The 22,197-nt window shown below is 44.0% G+C and overlaps 1 protein-coding gene and 1 long non-coding RNA gene across 5 annotated transcripts in view; one reads left to right on the forward strand and one right to left on the reverse strand.

Annotated features, from left to right (window-relative positions):
• LOC137327960 (zinc finger protein 143-like) overlaps window positions 1-22,197 on the forward strand; it is a 75,386-nt gene that overhangs the window by 35,679 nt on the left and 17,510 nt on the right. For all 4 annotated transcript variants that reach the window (XM_067993971.1, XM_067993973.1, XM_067993970.1 and 1 more), the window contains 3 exons: window positions 359-434; window positions 16,434-16,559; window positions 21,357-21,536. In XM_067993971.1, the coding sequence (XP_067850072.1) occupies window positions 359-434; window positions 16,434-16,559; window positions 21,357-21,536 (382 nt within the window). The remainder of the gene's footprint in view (window positions 1-358; window positions 435-16,433; window positions 16,560-21,356; window positions 21,537-22,197) is intronic.
• The window catches only part of LOC137327963 (uncharacterized), a 60,890-nt gene that overhangs the window by 15,635 nt on the left and 23,058 nt on the right, over window positions 1-22,197 (reverse strand). Inside the window, exon 2 of the long non-coding RNA XR_010964576.1 lies at window positions 10,614-10,707. This is a non-coding gene — a long non-coding RNA (uncharacterized lncRNA). The remainder of the gene's footprint in view (window positions 1-10,613; window positions 10,708-22,197) is intronic.

A 22,197-nucleotide genomic window follows, 5' to 3' on the forward strand; every position in this document is an offset into this window, starting at 1 on the left:
TATCTTCTCCTACAAAGAGGGAGAATGGTAAGGAATGCCACTGTCACGCATTTCCTTTTGGCATGTTATAGAGCCTTTTCTGCTGAGGATGAGGAGCCCACAGGAGGGGGAAGAAAATAATTATCAGAGTGCTGCCCGTGCCTAGTGTACCTTAGCATGAATCATTGCCTTCAGGAGAGTTGGAAAGGATGAGAGAAAATTGAAAGGAACGTTTCACCCTTTACAAAAAAAACCACACAAAAAACCCGGTCTTTTCCAAATAAGTATTACAAAGAAGCTGCATTAGAATTAAGATATTGTATTTGTCGCTGATATGTTTGATATTTTTTAATCCATTTCAGTTTTTATTATATTACAGGTACATGAGAGGGCACATACTGGAGATAGGCCATATAGATGTGAGCACACAGGTTGTGGAAAAGCTTTTGCTACAGGTAACTTTTTGATTTAGCTTCATTTTAATAGTGCGGATATAAGATTTATGTATAAAATAATAGAAAATTTATGGGACAGAAGGAGGCCATTCGGGCCACCGGGTCAGTGCTGATGGAAATAGAGCTACCCAGCCTAATCCCACTTTCCAGCACTTGGTCCGTAGCCTTGTAGGTTACGGCACTTCAAGTTCATATCCAAATACTTATTAAATGTGATGAGGTTTTCTGCCTCTACCACCCTTTCAGGCAGTGAGTTCCAGACCCCTACCACCCTCTTGGTGAAAAAAAATGTCTTCAGCTCCCCTCTAATCCTTCTACTAATTACTTTAAATCTATGCCCCATGGTCATTGACCTCTCTGCTAAGGGAAATAGGTCCTTCCTGTCCACACTGTCCAGGCCCCCCATAATTTTATACACCTCAATTAAATCTCCCCTCAGCCTCCTCTGTTCCAAACAAAACAACTCCAACCTATCCAATCTTTCCTCATAGCTAAAGTTTTCCAGTTTACATCCTCGTAAATCCCCTCTGTACCCACTCTAATACAACCACATCTTTCCTGTAATGTGGTGACCAGAACTGTACACAGTACTCAAGCTGTGGCCTAACTAGTGTTTTATACAGTTCTAGCATAACCTCCCTGCACTTACATTCTGTGCCTCAGCTAATAAAGGAAAGTATCCCGTATGCCTTCTTTAACCATCTTATCTACCTGTCCTGCTACCTTCAGGGATCTGAGAACATGCACTCCAAGGTCCCTCTCTTCTTCTACACCTCTCTGTATCCTCCCATTTATTGTCTATTCCCTTGTCTTGTTTGCCCTCCCCAAATGCATTACCTCACACTTCTCCAGATTGAATTCCATTTGCCACTTTTCTGACAACCTGACTAGTCCATTGGTATCTTCCTGCAGTCTACAGCTTTCCTCCTCACTATCAACCGCATGGTCAATTTTTGTATTATCTGCAAACTTCATTATCATGCCCCCTACATTTAAGTCTAAATCATTAATATATACCACAAAAAGCAAGGGACCTGGTACTGAGCCCTGCAGAACCCTACTGGAAACAGCCTTCCAGTCACAAAAACACCCATCGAGCATTACCCTTTGCTTCCTGCCACTGAGCCAATTTTGGAGCCAATTTGCCATTTTCCCTTGGATCCCATGAGCTTTTACTTTTTTGACCAGTCTGCCATGTGGGATCTTGTCAAAAGCCTTTCTAAAATCCATGTAGACGACATCAAACGCACAACCCCCATCGACCCTACTTGTTACCTCCTCAAAAAATTCAATCAAGTTAGTCAGACACGACCTTCCCTTGACAAATCCACGTTAACTGTCCTTGATTAATCCATGCCTTTCTAAATGACGGTTTATACTGTCCCTCAGAATTTTTTCTAATAATTTGCCCACCACCAAGGTTAGGCTGAGTGGCCTGTAATTACCAGGTCTATTCTTTTCTCTCTTTTTAAACAATGGTACAATGTTAGCAGTTCTCCAATCCTCCGGCACCACGCCTGTAGCCAGGGAGGATCGGAAAATGATGGTCAGAGCCTCCGCTATTTCCTCCCTTGCTTCTTTTAACACCCTGGGACGCATTTCATCCGGGCCTAGCGATTTATCTACTTTCAAAGATGCTAAACCTCTTATTTCCTCTCTCACTATGTTTATCCCATCCAATATTTCACACTCCTCCTCCTTAACTACAATCTCATAGAGTCATAGAGTTATACAGCACGGATAGAGGCCTTTCGGCCCGTCGTGTCCGCGCCGGCCATCAGCCCTGTCTACTCTAATCCCATATTCCAGCATTTGGTCCGTAGCCTTGTATGCTATGGCATTTCAAGTGCTCATCCAAATGCTTCTTGAATGTTGTGAGGGTTCCTGCCTCCACAACCCTTTCAGGCAGTGAGTTCCAGACTCCAACCACCCTCTGGGTGAAAAAGTTCTTTCTCAAATCCCCTCTAAACCTCCCGCCTTTTACCTTGAATCTATGTCCCCTTGTTATAGAACCCTCAACGAAGGGAAAAAGCTCCTTAGTATCCATCCTATCTGTGCCCCTCATAATTTTGTACACCTCAATCATGTCCCCCCTCAGCCTCCTCTGCTCCAAGGAAAACAAACCCAATCTTCCCAGTCTCTCTTCATAGCTGAAGCGCTCCAGCCCTGGTAACATCCTGGTGAATCTCCTCTGCACCCTCTCCAAAGCGATCACATCCTTCCTGTAGTGTGGCGACCAGAACTGCACACAGTACTCCAGCTGTGGCCTAACCAGTGTTTTATACAGCTCCATCATAACCTCCTTGCTCTTATATTCTATGCATCGTCCCCCTCTTTTGTGAAGACAGACGCAAAGTATTTATTAAGAACCATACCCACATCTTCCGCTTTCACACATAGGTTACCTTTTTGGTCTCTAATAGACCCTACTCTTTCCTTAGTTATCCTCTTGCTCTTTATGTATTTATAAAACATTTTGGGGTTTTCCTTAATTTTACTTGCCAGTATTTTTTCATGCCCTCTCTTTGCTTTCCTAATTTCTTTTTTTAAGGAGGGCATTTGGCCCATTGTACCAGTACCACTGTTCACTCTATATTGGAGCGATCTAATACACTATGCTGCGGTGTGTGCTTAAAGCTGCTGAGTGGAAGAAGGACCTGGGGGTTATAATGCACGGGTCATCAAAGTTCCATGACCAATGCCAAGATGCCATTTTAAGACCAAATAGGGTGTTAGGATCTATTGCAAGGACAGGACAATTGAATATAAAACAAGAAATACTATCCTTTGTGTAAAGCCTTCATCAAGCCGCATTTAGAATACTGTCCCTTTACATGATAGAGGATATCAACGTCCTGGAAAAAAGGTCAGAGGAGGCCATTAGTTGATTCATAGTTTAATGGGCCTTAGTCACCATGATAGGCTGAAAGAGCTGAAACCTTTTACTCTCGAAAAGTGTGGACTTTATGGAGATTGGATTGAGATAATTAAAACAATTAGAATTAGTAGAACTGGATTTGCTATTCGAGCTAGATAGTTTAGGGAGGACCAGGAGACATAAGTATAAGTTACCTAAGCATAGAACTAAGTTAGATGGTAGGTGGTACTTGTCTTTACAGAGAGTCATTGTACTGTCAAACAAGTTGAAGGCACGTGCTTGAGTATGGATGCAGTGGAGGATTCAAAAGGGAGCTGGCCGAGTTCCTGAGAGTGACAAACATCTTTACATATAGAAGGGTCATTGGAAGTTGTGTCACTCAGTCATTGTTGTTTCTTAAAGCTCCTTTGATCGCCATCAGAAGTTGGAGTGGAATTTCCCAGTTTGTTCTTACATTAGCCTAAAGGTTTTTTCCCTTATGTTTTGTATCTCTCCCAGGAGATTGGGCGGGGGGCGGGGGGGGGCGGCGGTGGTGTTGGGCCGGGGGTGGGGGGGGGTGTTGCGGATGGGGGTGATGGTGTGTAGAGATTGCAGTAATCCAGCATAGGACAGGCTTGGTCTTTACCTGTGCTTTTTCATATATTTGGTTTTTTAGCTAAATTTTGTACTTTTTAAAATTTCTTTTTCTTTTGAAAATTCATGTGGTGAGACCTATACATGCATAGTGGAATGCTGCTAATCCAAACATAGGACCGAGCGCAGTTTGGACTAGTGATTTCTTTGGATGGGTGATAATTTGATGGCTGTAAAGATGAGTGTGAGCAGCATTTTAAGTTGGAAGGAAGAATTGTTATTTAAATATCAAATTGTATCATAGCTTAAAATCGGCAGCAGGATGTGGGACAGGAGTCAGAAAGGAGAGTTTAAATATCAAAATGCTGGAGGTGTGGGGATGATAGTAACAGCTGATAGGAATGAGCTCCATCCCTTTACTACTGTGATATTTAAATGGCAATTCTCCCTTCTGACTCACAACTACAGTCCTGTTTGCTGCTGCTTATTTTAAGTGTTATTTTTAAACATTGACAATTCGCGCTGTCCCATCAATTATATCAGTCTCATTCCCAGTGTTACTAATCCAAATGTACTAGTTCTGGTCCGTGGATTATTGTCAATCTGTGAATTCAAAAAGTATTTTACTGATAAAGCTTAATATTCAAGATTGCTCTGCATTTTACATAATCTACAAAATAAACTACTCAAGCTGATAAAAGACTGTCACTACCTGTTTCCAGTGATAAGTTCTCTTTTCAATGCCAATGCCTCCAATTGGATTACCGATTCTGTGCAGATTGGTGGTATTCTACTGTATTTGTTTCTATTACAGTGTTTTGAAAATGATTTATTCAATCTGAAATAACTTCCCAAATGACCTCCTCTTAGCAGATGCATTCATAAATAGGTGAACAAATAGTATGTGTGAATACCTGTATGTGTACATTCGTAAACACTGACTCACCGATCTCCTGAGGTAATGGCTTGTGCTGCAGCACAACCTGTTAGTAGCCTTCAGGCTCTTCACCTATGTGGTCACTCTTGGTGTGTGAGGTATCAATGGGCTAACCCCAACCCTTTTTCACCCACTGTGCACACCTGCACTGAGTTTTTCACTCCCTAGCCATGGACACTGAGGCCAATTATTATTCCCTGCACCAGCAGAGATCAGTTAACTTAATACAGCCTGGGGATTTAACTTGGGATCTTCCCAGATAGTACAGCTTCGCACCACACCATGTGATGCATTTATCCACTGAGCCATTATGGGGCTCTGACTTTTTGCTTCATGGAAAAGGAAGGCAGAGCGGCAGTACTTTTAGCCTTCCTTCCCCTATTCGCTTTTCCCGATTTTTCCCATCCCGAATAAAAATAAAATCACTGACTCATTTCCTACAAGGGAATAGCTTCAATAGAATCAGTTTTTCCCCTAACCCTAACCCTAACCCTAACGCAGCGTAACCCTAATTCACTAACCCTAACCCTAACCATTTCTTCTTGTATGTAGAATTGTTCTGATGTCATCAGTTAAGGGTTAGTAAAACATCTGCTCAACTGTCATATTCAGAACTCAGTGCTTTGGGCTGACGTATATATTGATCCAGTGACAGTCAAGTTAGGAAAAGTTAGCACTGGGGGATATTTCTATGACTTTCCAACTGTCCTAGACAAGATCAAATAACAATACTATTTAAGGCTACTCAGCTTTTCCTTTCCTAAGTTCATAAAAAATAATTATTTCCTTACTATTGCTGCTGCTTCCCACTGCATTTACCCTTCAGTTAAGTAAATACTTGCATTTATATAATTCCTTATCATAAAAAGAAAGAAATAACATACATTTATAAAGCGCCTTTCACATCCTCAGGATGTTCCAAAGTGTTTTGCAGCCAATTAATTACTTTTTGAAGTGCAGTCACTGTTAAGTAGGCAATCATGGCAGCCGATTTGCACACAGCAAAACTCCACCAAAGAGCAATGAGATAAATGGCCTATTAATCTGTTTGGTTGGTGTTGGTTGAGAGATAACTCATGTTGAAACGTCTCCAAGTGCTGCACCCAATGAATTACCTTTTGAAGTGCAGTGACTGTTATGAGGATAGGTAGTCTAGGCCACAGAGCTGCTAATTCCAATGGTGCTGCATGACTACTTGATGACTTTTATTCTTGTCCCACCTCTACTCTTCCTGATGGAGCACTTTGCTATCTCAAAGTTCCCCACCTGGTAGCTGGCTGAGAGCTGGGAAAACTTATCCATTAAAAGGCACATATTATTTCAAAAATGAAATCTGTCTCTGCAGCAGTAATAGAAAGAAAGAAAGAATTTGCAATTATACAACGCCTTTCATGAGCTCAGACATCCCAAAGTGCTTTATATCCAATTAAAAACTTTTGAAGTGTAGGCACTGTTGTAATGTGGGAAATGTAATGTAATCTTCAGCCAGAAGTGCCGAGTGGATGATCCATCTCCGTCTCCTCCCGATATCCCTACCATCACAGAAGCCAGTCTTCAGCCAATTCGATTCACACCACGTGATATCAAGAAACGGCTGAGTGCACTGGATACAGCAAAGGCTATGGGGCCCCGACAACATCCCGGCTGTAGTGCTGAAGACGTGTGCTCCAGAACTAGCTGCGCCTCTAGCCAAACTGTTCCAGTACAGCTACAACACTGGCATCTACCAGACAATGTGGAAAATTGTCCTGTCCACAAAAAGCAGGACAAATCCAATCCGGCCAATTACTGCCCCATCAGTCTACTCTCAATCATCAGCAAACTGATGGAAGGTGTCAGCGACAGTGCTATCAAGCGACACTTACTCACCAATAACCTGCTCACCGATGCTCAGTTTGGGTTCCGCCAGGACCACTCGGCTCCAGACCTCATTACAGCCTTGGTCCAAACACGGACAAAAGAGCTGAATTCCAGAGGTGAGGTGAGAGTGACTGCCCTTGACATCAAGGCAGCATTTGATCGAGTGTGGCACCAAGGAGCCCTAGTAAAATTGAAGTCAATGGGAATCAGGGGGAAGACTCTCCAGTGGCTGAAGTCATACCTAGCACAAAGGAAGATGGTAGTGGTTGTTGGACGCCAATCATCTCAGCCCCAGGACATTACTGCAGGAGTTCCTCAGGGCAGTGTGCTAGGCCCCACCATCTTCAGCTGCTTCATCAATGACCTTCCCTCCATCATAAGGTCAGAAATGGGGATGTTCGTTGATGATTGAACAGTGTTCAGTTCCATTCGCAACCCCTCAGATAGTGAAACAGTCCGTGCCCACATGCAGCAAGAATTGGACAACATCCAGGCTTGGGCTGATAAGTGGCAAGTAACATTCGGGCCAGACAAGTGCCATGCAAAGACCATCTCCAACAGGAGAGTGTTTAATCACCTCCCTTTGACATTCAACGGCATTACCATTGTCAAATCCCCCACCATCAACATCCTGGGGGTCACCATTGACCAGAAACTTAACTGGACCAGCCATATAAACACTGTGGCTACAAGAGCAGGTCAGTGGCTGGGTATTCTGCGGCGAGTGACTCACCTCCTGACTTCCCAAAGCCTTTCCACCATCTAAAAGGCACAAGTCAAGAGTGATGGAATACTGTCCACTAGCCTGGATGAGTGCCGCTCCAACAACACTCAAGAAGCTCGATACCATCCAGGACAAAGCAGCCTGCTTGATTGGCACACCATCCACCGCCTTAAACATTCACTCCCTTCCCCACCGGCGCACCGGCGCTGCAGTGTGTACCATCCATAGGATGCACTGCAGCATCTTGCCAAGGCTTCTTCGACAGCACCTCCCAAACCTGTGACCTCTACCACCTAGAAGGAGAAGGGCAGCAGACACATGGGAACACCACCACCTGCAAGTTCCCCTCCAAGTCACACACCATCTCGATTTGGAAATATATCAGCGTTCCTTCATCGTCGCTGGGCCAAAATCCTGGAACTCCCTTCCTAACAGCACTGTGGGAGAACCTTCACCACACGGACTGCAGCGGTTCAAGAAGGCGGCTCAACACCACCTTCTCAAGGGCAATAAGGGATGGGCAATAAATGCTGACCTTGCCAGCGACGCCCATATCCCTGACATCTGTAGTGGGTAAGTTGTTAGAGGTTATTCTGAGAGACAGGATCTACAGGCATTTGGAGAGGCAGGGACTGATTAGGAACAGTCAGCATGGTTTTGTGAGAGGAAAATCATGTCTCACGAATTTGATTGAGTTTTTTGGAGGGGTAACCAAGAAGATAGATGAGGGCTGTGCAGTAGACGTGGTCTACATGGACTTTAGCAAAGCCTTTGACAAGGTACCGCATGGTAGGTTGTTACATAAGGTTAAATCTCACGGGATCCAAGGTGAGGTAGCCAATTGGATACAAAATTGGATTGACGACAGAAGACAGAGGGTGGTTGTAGAGGGTTGTTTTTCAAACTGGAGGCCTGTGACCAGCGGTGTGCCTCAGGGATCGATGCTGGGTCCGCTGTTATTTGTTATTTATATTAATGATTTGGATGAGAATTTAGGAGGCATGGTTTGTAAGTTTGCAGATAACACCAAGATTGGTGGCATTGTGGACAGTGAAGAAGGTTATCTAGGATTGCAACGGGATCTTGATAAATTGGGCCAGTGGGCCGATGAATGGCAGATGGAGTTCAATTTAGATAAATGTGAGGTGATGCATTTTGGTAGATCGAATCGGGCCACGACCTACTCCGTTAATGGTAGGGCGTTGGGGAGAGTTATAGAACAAAGAGATCTAGGAGTACAGGTTCATAGCTCCTTGAAAGTGGAGTCACAGGTGGATAGGGTGGTGAAGAAGGCATTCAGCATGCTTGGTTTCATTGGTCAGAACATTGAATACAGGAGTTGGGATGTCTTGTTGAAGTTGTACAAGACATTAGTAAGGCCACACTTGGAATACTGTGTACAGTTCTGGTCACCCTATTATAGAAAGGATATTATTAAACTAGAAAGAGTGCAGAAAAGATTTACTAGGATGCTACCGGGACTTGATGGTTTGACTTATAGGGAGAGGTTGGATAGACTGAGACTTTTTTCCCTGGAGAGGAGGAGGTTTAGGGGTGATCTTATAGAAGTCTATAAAATAATGAGGGGCATAGATAAGGTAGATAGTCAAAATCTTTTTTTCCAAAGGTAGGGGAGTCTATAACGAGGGGGCATAGATTTAAAGTGAGAGGGGAGAGATACAAAAGGGTCCAGAGGGGCAATTTTTTCACTCAAAGGGTGGTGAGTGTCTGGAACGAGCTGCCAGAGGCAGTAGTAGAGGCGGGTACAATTTTGTCTTTTAAAAAGCATTTGGACAGTTACATGGGTAAGATGGGTATAGAGGGATATGGGCCAAGTGCAGGCAATTGGGACTAGCTTAGTGGTATAAACTGGGCGACATGGACATGTTGGGCCGAAGGGCCTGTTTCCATGTTGTAAACTTCTATGATTCTATGAACGAATTAAAAAAAAGAGGCAGCAGATAAATCTGATCAATGTTTGATCTGGGGGCGAAAAGATTCTGTTTAAATTTTAATTTGTAAGCTGCATTTTGCTGCAAATTCTATCCTCTCCTTGGGCCTTCTCATGATGTGTGAGACGACCTGTACTTACCAAATCTCTCCATTGTTCTCTCCAAAATCTGAAATATTTACTCAGCCAGGTGTCTGACTCAAACCAGCATCACCATGCTTAAAAGTCTTCAGGTCAAATTACTGAACAGTGCATACATGGGCTGCATACTATCTCCTTGGAGGGAAACACTCCACTTAACAACTGCTGTTTTTTGCAGGTCTAACCGGCTGCCATTTTCAGCAAGTCTCGGCAGTTTTATATTTGGTTTACAGCCAGCTGGAAATTGGTGGCACTAATGTGGGCTTTGAGTAATATAAAAGCAGCAACTGAGCCAGGCTGACTGGTCAGTCATCAACTTCTTGGCTTACTCAGCTTTCCGATTGCTGAGCCAAACATTTAAAAGCTAACTCTTCTCATTAGCGAAAACAGGAAACACACAGCGGTTCAATCAGCATCCATGTAGCAAACAGACAAGTAACCTTTGATTAAAACTGAAAAATGAACAAGCATTTAAATGTAATCAGAACAAAGGAGAGGGAGGTAGAAAACAAAAGAAAAACACAAGAGGAAATATCAGTGGAATGACCTATAAGCTACTTAAAAGATGAAACAGGAGATGGCTAGATGGCTGAGATCTTTTCTGATGTTACGATAATCCCAGCCATCTAACCAGATTTGAATGATAAAATAACTGGATGTTGGGGTGAGTTTTACTCGCTGATTTAATGTACTGTATCTGCACATACAGTCTACTCCTAATAATTCAAAGGTTTTTATGTGCTAAAAAAATTGAAACACCTAGCATTTGAATTTAATAAGTTCACTGACACAGTAAAGTGAGAATTTAGTGCTTTAAATTAAATTAAGGGAAACTTTAAATTAAAAGTAGTTTTAATATGGTGAAAATGTTAAACTTGTGCTTTAAATTTGAAACATAGTAAATCCCAAAAAACATGGCTGTGGACTGTGTTGTAAATTTATCATTAAAGTTGTACTATATTATGGAGCTGCCCTACATTGACTATACTGCCTCCTTGAAGTTGGTCGCCCAGTGGTCGAATAACACACTGGCACTGAAACAGCAGCTGCAACCAGCACAATGCCCCAGAATTGCGTGCACGACTACACAGTGAAACAGGACTAGAGCTACCTACCGGTGAAAGCCTGAACTTTGTGCATCATTAGCTGGTACATCAGTCAGTAGATGTAAACAGAAAATCAGGAAACACTCAGCAGGTCAGGCAGCATCTGCGGAGAGAGAAACAGAGTTAACGGGCTCAATTTTCCCAGAAAATTGCGGTGGCGGGGGTGGGGGTGGGGCCTCCGAAAATCGGGGAAATCCCGATCGGGTTCGGAACTCGGCTCCAACCCGCAGTCTTCCGGGTTCCCCACTGACGTGTCTGCGCGCGCCTCCCGAATGCGGAAGTCCCACTGGCAATTAAAGCCGGCGGGATGATGCTTGACACAGTTGTTGAGATAGTTTAAGTAGTTGAAGTATTTAATTTTCTCCACATTGAGGCAGGGGTGCGATTTTGAAGCATCCTCAGCATGTTTCCCCTGCTGTGGGAAGCACTCCATGTTGCAACAGACGTGTTTCAGTCAGCAACCAGTTGCACATTTAAATGCTTCTTTGACAGATGGAGAGAAAATGTCACTTATTGCAGCAGGGCACTCAGTTCATTGAGACAAAGTTTTGGCTGCGAGATCTTTATGGTTTCACTCAAAATTCTTACTTTCCACTCAAAATTCTTCTGATCACACAAATTTAACTACTTTGTGGACCCCCTCAAACTCACACCTGCATTGACCACTACATCCAGGACGAGGAACATCACCAACTTCGCCAGGCACGGCATCCACCTCTGCCACTTGGAGCTCCACAACACAGTGCTGCGCCACAGGCACCTGCATAAGAGCACAGAGGGCAACAACAAAGAGAGCGACGTCGCAGAAGACACTACCCTCGCCACAGAGTCTACAGACCGAGGCTCAGCTTCCTGGAGCTCTCTGAGGACTCGTGCATATGGAGGCTCAGACTGAGTCGCCAGGTAGTCACAGATATCTGTAGCCTCCTTCATGCTGAGCTGCTCCTGGCTGGGCCGAGTAGCATCTCCTTACCTGTCACTGTCAAAGTCACCACTGCCCTCAACTTCTTCGCCTCCGGATCATTCCAGGGTGCCACTGGGGACATCGCCCCGGTCTCAGTCGTCTGCACACAAGTGCATAAGGCGGATCACCGACGGCTTGTTTCGCAGGGCCTCGCGGTATGACAACTTCCCCATGGACGACCTCAGCCAAACGGAGAGGGCAGTGGGATTCCACGCTGTGGCTGGCTTCCCCCGGGTGCAGGGTGCAATCAGTTGCACCCATATAGCAATACAAGCACCTCCACACGAGCCAGGACTGTTCATCAACACGAAGGGGTATCACTGCACAAACGAGCTGAGTGTTGATGACCACCACAAAAGATTCCTTCATGTGTGTGCCAGATTCCCTGGCAGCTGCCACGATTCCTTCATCTTCCGGGAATCCAACACCCGTCCCTCTTCCACGCACCAAACACCCTTAAGGGCTGGCTCCTCGGGGCTGACACGTGGCTCATGACACCTCTGAGGAACCCCATCACCGAGCAACAGCGTCAATATAGCGACAGCCACATCGCCACCAGGTCTACAATTGAACATGCTATAGGGCTGCTCAAGATGCGATTTAGCTGCCTTGATCGGTCTGGGACAGCGCTTCAATACGCACCCCTCAGAGTGGGACGCATTATAGTAGTGTGGTGTGTCCTGCACAACATGGCACAACAGAGAGGGGTGCCAGTTGAGGATGCCCATCCACATCTCCCATCCACATTGAGGTGGAGGAGAAGGAGCAGGAGGAACCCATGGGCAGAGCAGCGGCTCATCTGGCTGCTCGTGAGGCCAGGGAGTCACTGATATGTGAACAGTTCTTCTAACATCAGAAAGTGTGAAGTGTCCAGTCTTCAGACCACCTAGAAAGAGCAGCGCCAACACCAGCAACCCCATCCCTGCACAAAACAGTCCTGCAACTTCACATATACCCACTGTTAAGTGACCCAATGAGTGGCATCAAGTGTCGCCGTTCATGGTGAACCTCATGAAAGGGCCGTTTCACAAAAGCCAGTCAAGAATGGCCGAGACGTGGCAGTCATGATGACAATCATAAAATTTAATGTGAGTTTAACAAAAAGCAAATATAAATGAAAAACCTGAGCAACTGTCAGACACCTTTGTGCATACCCTTCGTGCTCACAAAAACTTTGCCTTTCTCTTCGGACTACTTCTACGTGGTGCATCCCTTGTGGCTGCAGCAGAGGCAGTGGCAGGTTGCTCTTGTTGCCCTGACTGCTTAGATGCCTTGGGCCTACGCCCTCTGGGTTTTGGAGCCCGTGAGGGCCCCTCCAAAGACTGCTCCACCTGCACCTGTGCAGGGGCAGACTCGCCCACCTGGAGAGGAGGTAGCATTGTGGGCACTGGTTGAGACGGGGGCAAGGGATGAGTCATGGGAGCGCTTTGAGTGGCGTCCACACTTCCATGTCCCCTTTCGCCATCATCCCTCCCCTGGGCCAGGCCCACATCACTCCTGCCACTCTGCTGGACAGTAGTTTGGAGGACATGTGTGAAGCCTTGTAAGGCCAGTGCTAGTGTATCTGTCTGCCTGTTTAAGGTGGCAGAATGTTGTTCACTGTGAGTCCGAACAGCCGTTGTCAGGGCCTGAATGGACTCATTTGTGAGCCGTGCTTGAAGCTCAATGGAGGCTAGCCTTCTCTCCATCGCAGACGTTCCCGCACTTACCTGTGACAGTATCTCAAAGTAGCTCACGTCCCTGTGACACTATCTCAGAGATTCCCTCCCGTACCTGTGCCACCATTCTACTCATGCAGGAGTTGGACTCTTCCATCCTCTGCGCTGTTGTGGAGAGTGCGCGTGGCACCTGTTCCAGCACCTCGCAAATGTGCTGCTGTCCCTCGATCATTCTCATTTTAAAGGATGGCCCCCAGGATTCAGCATCTGCATCCAGCTGAGCAAAGCCTGGAGAGGAGCGCTCCCACCTACGCGGACTCTCCGCAGCTGCCCCGCCACCAGTGTCTGCTCGTGCTCACGTGTGTGGTAACTCATCAGGTGCCAACCCAACTAACAGGACTAGGACTCACCGAGGTGTGAGTATCTGCGCTGGTGGTTGGCTCACTAAGATGTGATGGTGTGCCCTCAGAGGCCGGCAGGTCCTCTGAGGAATCGCCCTCTGGCGTCACAGCGATCGCTGGAGGCCCTGTGAGAGAACAGAAGGCAATATTGCAATATTAAGCATCATCACAGTTGTGTCATGTTGCGATGGGCATACAGAGATGTTGAAGATGGCAAGGCATGTTCACATCAATTCATATTGTGTGTGATGAATGTTAAAGTTACGTCCCCAGACTTTTGTCGGGTGCCAATCTTGGCGTCCCCGACAAATAGGCACTCGAGGGTGCGGCTCAGCTCCAGCGCCTCCTGCTGCGCCTCTCTGAGAATAACGATTTGTTGTGGCCCCTCTCCGGTCCTCGCCCTCTCCCGTACATTCAGAGCTTTCTTCTCCTATTAGGGGAGAAAGTACAGACACGTGAGTGAGTGATGGTGAAGTGGCCAACCGATGAATGCATTGGTTTGGGTGAGGCTGACCCTGAAAGAGATGCATCAGAGGATATGAAACCGTGCCATGACATTGTATGAGGATTGGGTTGAGTGGTAGTGGTGGGGTGACTAATGGGGAGGTGAGGAAGTGCAGGTAAGTTGAGGATGAGCTTTAAGTGGGTGTGAGTAGTGATGTGATAGAGTAGTGCTGGCAGTGCAGAATGAGTTTGGGGGGTGGGGGCGGTGATGTGGAAGACGGAATGTAGGAGAATCAATAAGTGTATTCACTTTGGCTGACCTAGTAGGTCATTAAAGCCTTACCTGCACTGGATCCAGGTGTGCGAGATGTTGCTGCTGCTTGTGACCTCCTTTGCCACCTCGAGCCAGGCCTTCTTGGTGGCAGAAGCAGGCCACTTCCTCCCGTCTGCCGGGTAAAACAACTCCCTCCTCCTCCTCACCCCATCCAGTAGCAACTGGAGTGAGGCATCGTTGAATCTTGGAGCAGCCTTGCCCCTGTGCTGCTCCATTGTGATGTGTGGGTGTTTGCTCCAGGAAAAGCCACTGGAGGACTGCCCCTTTAAATAGAGGTCGTCCAGCTGACAGCCTGTGATGCGGGTGCGCAGTCCACCCGCTGCTCAGCTTTCGGACAGTAAACCCAGAAGCCACGTTAAGTGGCTCCAATTGACCCGCGATTGCGTGGGAAACGGACGTTTTTTTTATAGGGCGGGTTACCCACTCGCCCAATCACCCCCCGCTGCCATCCCGCCTCCACTCTAATATCGGGGCCAACGTTTCAGATCGATGACCGTCGACCTGAGATGTTCGCTCTGTTTCTCTCCCCACAGATGCTGCCTGACCTGCTGAGTGTTTCCAACTTTTTCGTTTTTTCTAAATTTCAGATTTCCAGCATCTGCAATATTTTGCTTTTGTGTCAGTAGATGCAGTCTTGTTTCAATGCAGGTTATGATGCACAATGAGTTCTGAGCATTAATTGGATAGACTTTATGCTGGTAAGTAAATACAGTGTCTGTGACCAAGTTATCTGGGATTATTTGGCTTCTTTGAAAACATGGAGGTTCCACTACATTCTCTCAGTGTACATGCATGTGTGGTCACAGTTTGAGTTTTGAAGGAAACCAGAGGATCCAGTACTACGTGGCCAGGTTATTATAATGAAGAGTGCAAGGAGAACTATATGGTACCATCCTAAAGCATCTCTTAAAAAGGATCGGTGGTGTTCTGCCTTTCCTTTCTCTTCTCACCCCCACGAATAGGTTACCACTTCAATGTCTCCTTTTCAGGCTGAAAAGCCCAAGTTTCTTGATTCCTTCTTCACAACTCAGACCTTTGACACTAGGGATCCACCTCATAACTCTTCTCTACACTCCAGCGTTTGAACGTCTCCCTTGTTCTCAGAGACCAGAACTGGATGCAGTATTCAAGATGTGGTCTGACCAGAGCACTGCACAGGTTGATCATGACGTCCTCTGACTTAATGTTTTACTGTTTTGGCTATGTGGTTTAACATTCTCTTGGCCTAGTTGATTGCTGCTCTGCATTGTCAGACATGTTTAGTGCTGAGTCTAATAAAACTCCACAGTCTCTTTCAACTTCATCCTTTATCTACTTCAACACCATTCATGGAATATGTTTTCTTTCTTATGTGAAGGACTTTGCACTTCTCGCTATTAAATTTAATTGTCAACGTTCAGCCTACAGACATACTTTGTCCAATTAATTCTGTAATTTCTGAGCTGCCTCCTCTAATTCCACTGTCCTTCCCATTTTGGTATCATCTGCAAATTTGACAACTTTGCATTGAGTTACCAGGTCATTTATGTAAATTTGAAAGAGTAGTGGTCCTAACACCAAGTCACGGAGTACCCCACTCCAGTGTCCCCCACGCACCCTGACATAACTCCTCTTAGGAGTAATCTTTATTTTCTACCCTTCTGGTAGTTTCTTATCCATTCCCAGGGTTTACCTGAATCCCCAGTTTTGAGTCTAACTAATAATTAGAGCAGACTAACAAGAATCCATATTGCATTCAAAATGCAGGTAGACCACTGTATACAATTTAGAGAAAACTGTACCAATTGAGATGTTCATTAAAAAAATGCCTACAAATATCACCGTCTCATTCCTTTCCATGCACACATTTGTTCTGTAACAGTGCTCCACTGTCACTGTGGCATCCTATGTCAATAGGCATGTGGAAACTGTTTGCTTTGCTGACATTCTTGTTAGCGACACATCTGCAACACTATTAAAAATCTGTTTGCATCATCCCATTATTGTTCAAAGTTCTGTTTTCCCCTTATGCTTCTGTTGCTTTTTCAGGATATGGATTAAAAAGCCATACAAGAACCCATACAGGAGAAAAGCCATACAGATGTCCAGAAGAAAGTTGTGACAAAGCTTTTAAAACCTCGGGGGACTTACAGAAACACATCCGAACTCACACAGGTAAAACAGGACGTAAATTTAATATAGTTGGGGAAAAGCATTTTTCATTTTGTTTAATCCTCCCACAGCCCTCATCTCATATTAACATCCTCACATCCTTGATTAAAAGCACAAGATGATGTAGCCTGCTTGGATACCTCCCGTTTTCTTTAGTGGATCTTTCAGAGGTATAAGGTCTTTTGTAAAGATATCAATGCTTGTTGTCTTATAGTTGCCCCTGACAGTACAGCCATAGTTAGTGGTTTGCTGTCAAGGCAATTCTAGGCACAAAGCTGCAACCAATCATTTTATGATACAATTAATTAGATCTTTTTGACAATTTTCTCTATATTTTGCAGAGTTATCAATACATACCATTACTCTCCCCCACCCCAAAACTAACTGCTGTTTTTCTTTCCTGTGTGGTTTACCTGATTACCAACAAACATAGTAACCTCAATGTAGTTCCCACATACCTATTGACGTAAGATGCCACAGTGACACAGCATACTAATGTTCCAACATTTTGTACCATGGGATGGTAGGTTTGCGTCTGCAGTTTCCCACATTGGGTCTAACGTTTTGTGCCAAAGGAACTCGGAATAGAGTACACTGTACAGTCGCACAGGCACAGGTCCAGCGGGCCAAGTGGCCTCTTCCTGTGCCAGAAGTTATTGAATAAAAATTCTAATTAAACTTGCAGTGCTACTACTTATGCTCAGCTTTTCATTTTTCTATTGTGTGATGCTCAATGTGGGAGATGAAAAGTTGATAGTAGATAACAGCGTTGCATATCTGTACCTAGAAGTTTTATTTAGCCCTTTTCTCTTTTCAGGGACACTGGTTGAATTTTATCTGATTGCTCTTTTATGATTTCTATCTGAAATAGTAAACAATCTCACTGCTGATTAGTAAGAGAGGCATATCACATGTTGGAGCACCCTATATAAGTATCCTCAGTAAGAACAAACTGTCCCCATTTGGGTTTGTAAATATATTATTCAGTCAATTACATTACGGACTTTATGAATGTTGTGAATAATCTAACTATAAAGAACACGATTTCCACTTTAGGATAATATTTTTTATATTTAATCCTTATTTTTATCCTAGCTCTTTTTTAGTTTGTTTTCTCCAGTCTTTAGGTCTCCCATCAGTTCTCCGTCCAGCAACATCTGATGCCTGTGGTTTAGAGGATTGTCAGGTGTTAATCCTAAATCCCTGCCAATCCCATTTTAACCAAGCCCGCAGTTTTCCATCTCGTCTTTCTTGTGGCATCTCTCTGATGATCTGACTGAGATGAGAAAATTGCTATGTGTGGATTTGCTGCTTTGCCTCCACCTGTAGTCTTCCTTGACAGTGCAAGTGAGATTGTGTGAGAATTTGTCAATACAGGGCAACAAGGGTGAAGGTTTGAGCCTGTTATCCTTCTTGACCATGCCATTTTTGTGAGGTGCCAAATTTTGATTGTCTTTTTTTTAAATGGAATCTCATTGTGATAACTTTATTAATAGCAACAAAATAATTATCATTGGGGAGAGCCGAACTGTTTTTCACAGACTATTCATCTAGAAGACTTTCAACAAAGCTTTATTACTGTAGCGACCAAACTGGCTGGATAACAAGAGCAGCATAGTTACCTGGCTTTATATCAACAATAGCAGAATTACTTGCAGGGTTTGGATTTGACTGAGTTACTCCATATCTTTTAATATATCATTAAAAAGAATAACACCACCCCACTTTCACCAGTTTTGTAGTTTATAGGAACAGTTTGTGGCTTTCTTGAACAGGATTTTTTTTTTCCCTCCTCACCCTTTGCACCAATTTTCTTTTCCAAAGGCATTGAGTCCTTGCTGGGGCATTAGGTGCCGTTTGGTGTGTCATCCAAATAGTCATTTCGTGTGTGAATCTTGATGGAGTATCAACTACTCCGTACAGGGACTGTGGCACCTTATGTTGTCTTCACCCAGTGACCTCATATATGTATAACTGCAGCTTGAAGGCGTGAAACTAAAAGTGGAGTGAAGAGATGGGTGGCATGCACAGGATGCCAGAATCAAGAGTGGAGGATGTGTACTGACACATAGGGATGAAGGAGGCTGCAGAGGTAGGACAGATGAGGACAAGGATGTTGAATTTGTTGTGTTGAAGGAAGGGGAGCTAGTGAAGGTTGGGGAGGAGAAAGGGGAGCAGGGCTTGGTGAGTGACAGGATGTGGGCAGTGGAGTTTCGGACAAGTTATAGTTTATGTAGGGTGGACTTGGAAGGCTGGCGAGGTGAATATTAGACTAGACAAGCCTGGAGTTGATAAAGGCATGGTTGAGGATTTCAATATTGTGGAGTTACGCATCTCCAACAGGAGTCACGAGATAACTGGCCAATTTTCCCCTCCCTAATCCAGACCAATTGCAGAGCTACTGCTACCCCATCTGAGAACAGCTAATTTTTAGCACACTCCAGGGATTGAACCTGGGATCTTCCTGCTCTGAGTAGCTCAGCTAATCATTGGATAAACTTGCAGAGCCATTGAGGGAGAGGGGGAGGGGTGCTGCAGGATTGATTTTTGAATGCTTGTATTGTCCTCGTCCATCTTTGGAGTGGGTTGTCTTTTCTTGGAGTATGATTTGAAATTCCGAATTGAGCAACTTCACAAATAAGCACATTTTTTTTTAAAAGCTGCTGTCATCCTCGTACAGCAAAGGCAGGTAGTAAATGAAGAACACTGGGGACAGAGCAAAAGAGGAAATGAAGTAACATAACTTCAATTTAATGGAATACATGTGAGAGAGATTACATCTGGAAACCAAGCCAAATAAGAAAACTGAGAGCAAAAATATCTAAGCAAGAAAAGCAAGTTTAAAAAAGAGACAGATATGAAAATTGAGATGAAAGAAAAAGAGGAATAAAGCCAGAATAAATAAATAAAATGAAGTAAGATGTGAGGGGGGTAGGTTCACAATAGATCTAAGATAAAAGTAAATGATGGGGGTGGGGGGACAGAATAAAGCTAAGATAAGAATGACGAAAAGAACATTGTATTCAGAAGGGAATAAAACAAAAGTAAAAATAGCAAACCAGGCCATTTTTTTTTGGTGCTTAACTCTGATAGAATGGCAGTCAAGTGGAGATGTGACCTCTGAGCTCTGCTTTTCTCTCTCTCTTGCTTTGTCAATCTCAATTTAGGTTAATGAAAAGAATGTCCCTGCAGTGTTCTGCAGATCTGACTGTTGCTCTTGGGACCATGAAAACGTCCACCTTCAGAGGAGACAAGGCCCGGTGTAATGTTCCACCTGAAAGATAGTGCCTCGGACAATGTAGCACCCTTCAGTACTGCACTAGAATGTCAGCTTAGATTATGTGGTTGAGTCCTGGAGCGTGCTTTGTACCAACAATCTTCTGCCTGAGGTGCGAGTGCTTCCAACTGAGCCAAGCTAACACTGAAAAGCCAAGTTAAATGCTAGTATGACTCTGACTCAGCTGTATTGGCACAGCAGCTGGGTGTTTATCACAGGAACCTTGTGATCCCCTTTGAAATATAAACTGATCCAATAGCTAAGATCCTGTTGATATGTGGTTGCTTTATTGTACAATGAGGGCAATGTATGTACCAAGGTGGCTTAGTGCTGGAACATGTTGGTGTTTTCCCAGTGGGCCACAGAGTGATAGAAGGTGCCTTTGTTCCCCTACTTCCTAGCACAGACAGTTTCTGAACTGCACTGTGCCATGCAAGCAGTGAGTCTGTGCCAGGAATTGGAGGAAGAATGATCACTGACTACTCCAATTGAAAAGCTTGTGAATTTAAAATAAAATTGCTGGACTATAACTTGGTGTTGTAAATTTGTTTACAATTGTCAACCCCAGTCCATCACCGGCATCTCCACATCATGTACTCCAATTGAGTTTCAGAGCAGCGTTGATGGACTGTTACTGTCACAAAGATAAATGAACATTACATGTAATTTCTATGTAATTATAACACGAAAACAGACCATTCGGCCCAACCTGTCTGCGTTGGTGTGTATTCTGAACAGGAGCAGTCATTCTAATTCTGTATGAACCCCATGTACCCATATTCCTTTATTAACCTGTCCTTTAACCACTTATCTATTCTATTCTTAAATGTTGACATGGTCTCTGCTTCAATCGCTAACTCTGGTATTGCATTCCACAGCCTCAGAACCCTCTGTGTAAAAAAAAAAGTTTCTCCTGCTCTGTTATCTTATACCTATCTATGTTCCCTTGTTCTAGACCCCTTAATGCCTGGAAATAGTCTATTTACTCTGTCCCATCACTTAATAACTTTAAACACCTCTATCCAATCATCCCTTAACCTCCTCTGCTCTAATGAGAACGGTCCCAATTTTTCAAATATTGCTTGTGTTTTTACAGCTTGACAAATATTTCAGAATTTCTTAGATTCATTTTTGCAAAATTAAGAAGTAAATGGCAGCAACTTTATATGCATTTAGTTGTCTAGGCCAACTAAACATTCAATTAAACATTTAATTGCCTGGCAAATAAACATTCAAATAAAAATGTATGCTACCTTTTTATATTTTTGTTTTGCTGATTTGACCTTAAACTGTATTTTGAGGAGGTTGAAATTTGAGTAAATCAAAAATGTCTTTCATCAAATGTGCGGCAGAATTTTTGTGCTACGGTTCCTTTTCAGTCTAAGACGATTTTCAACTATACTTGTGCATAACTATAAAGATGTTAGTTACTATAAAATGTCTAACAACTATTGCAAATGCTTTACTGCATGTCTTATGCCCTGTTTTTCTTTCACTCATATTTCATTGTCTCTGAGTAACAGGTGAGAGGCCATTTAAGTGTCCTTTTGAAGGCTGTGGCAGGTCGTTCACCACATCAAATATTCGTAAGGTGCATATAAGGACTCACACAGGTGAACGGCCATATTTCTGCCCAGAAGCAGGCTGTGGACGGGCCTTTGCTAGTGCAACCAATTACAAGAACCACATGAGGATACACACAGGTGATTTATCAATTAGAATAAACTACTGCTACTCATTTCCTAAATCTTGATTATTGGATGAATGTATTACCTAACAAAGCAGATGATCTATTCAACTATCCTTTTCAAGCTATTTTGTTATTAGGTCAAAAAAAAATTTGCAAGAGTATTGAGCCTTCTTTTTGTTTCTCCCCAGTATTTCAGGTCACACATCACCTATTGGTGAGAAGGTGAATGGCCTACTCTCAGGCTTTCACCAATGATTCTCTGAGTCATTTTCAAAGAGGCACGCAACAACAGCCCAGGGACAAAATGCGCTTGGATTTGAACTCCACTTTCCCACTCAGTTTCTTTACTTTCTTTGCTTAGAAGCGATTTTTCTTTAGAAATTATGATCAATTGGAATGCACAATGCAAGGGTGTATTTTTAATTTGTAATCTGTAACCATGGTATACAGTCTGTAGTGCTTACTCTAGAATTTACCAGAATTTTAAAACTGCAGCTTAATAGGTGTAATTTCCTTGTATCTGTAGTGGGGGAAATATCCCTCTTTAATGAAGTGTCACTTTCGGGTTTATGTAAGGTATGCATGTCCAACCTTTTGGAGCTGGGGTTGGATACATTTGTCAAAACCGGTGAGTGGGCTGTATGATTGTGCAGAAATGCAAGTCCCCATACACA

The sequence above is a fragment of the Heptranchias perlo genome, chromosome 12 (genome assembly GCF_035084215.1).
Source record: "Heptranchias perlo isolate sHepPer1 chromosome 12, sHepPer1.hap1, whole genome shotgun sequence".
Lineage (NCBI taxonomy): Eukaryota > Metazoa > Chordata > Chondrichthyes > Hexanchiformes > Hexanchidae > Heptranchias > Heptranchias perlo.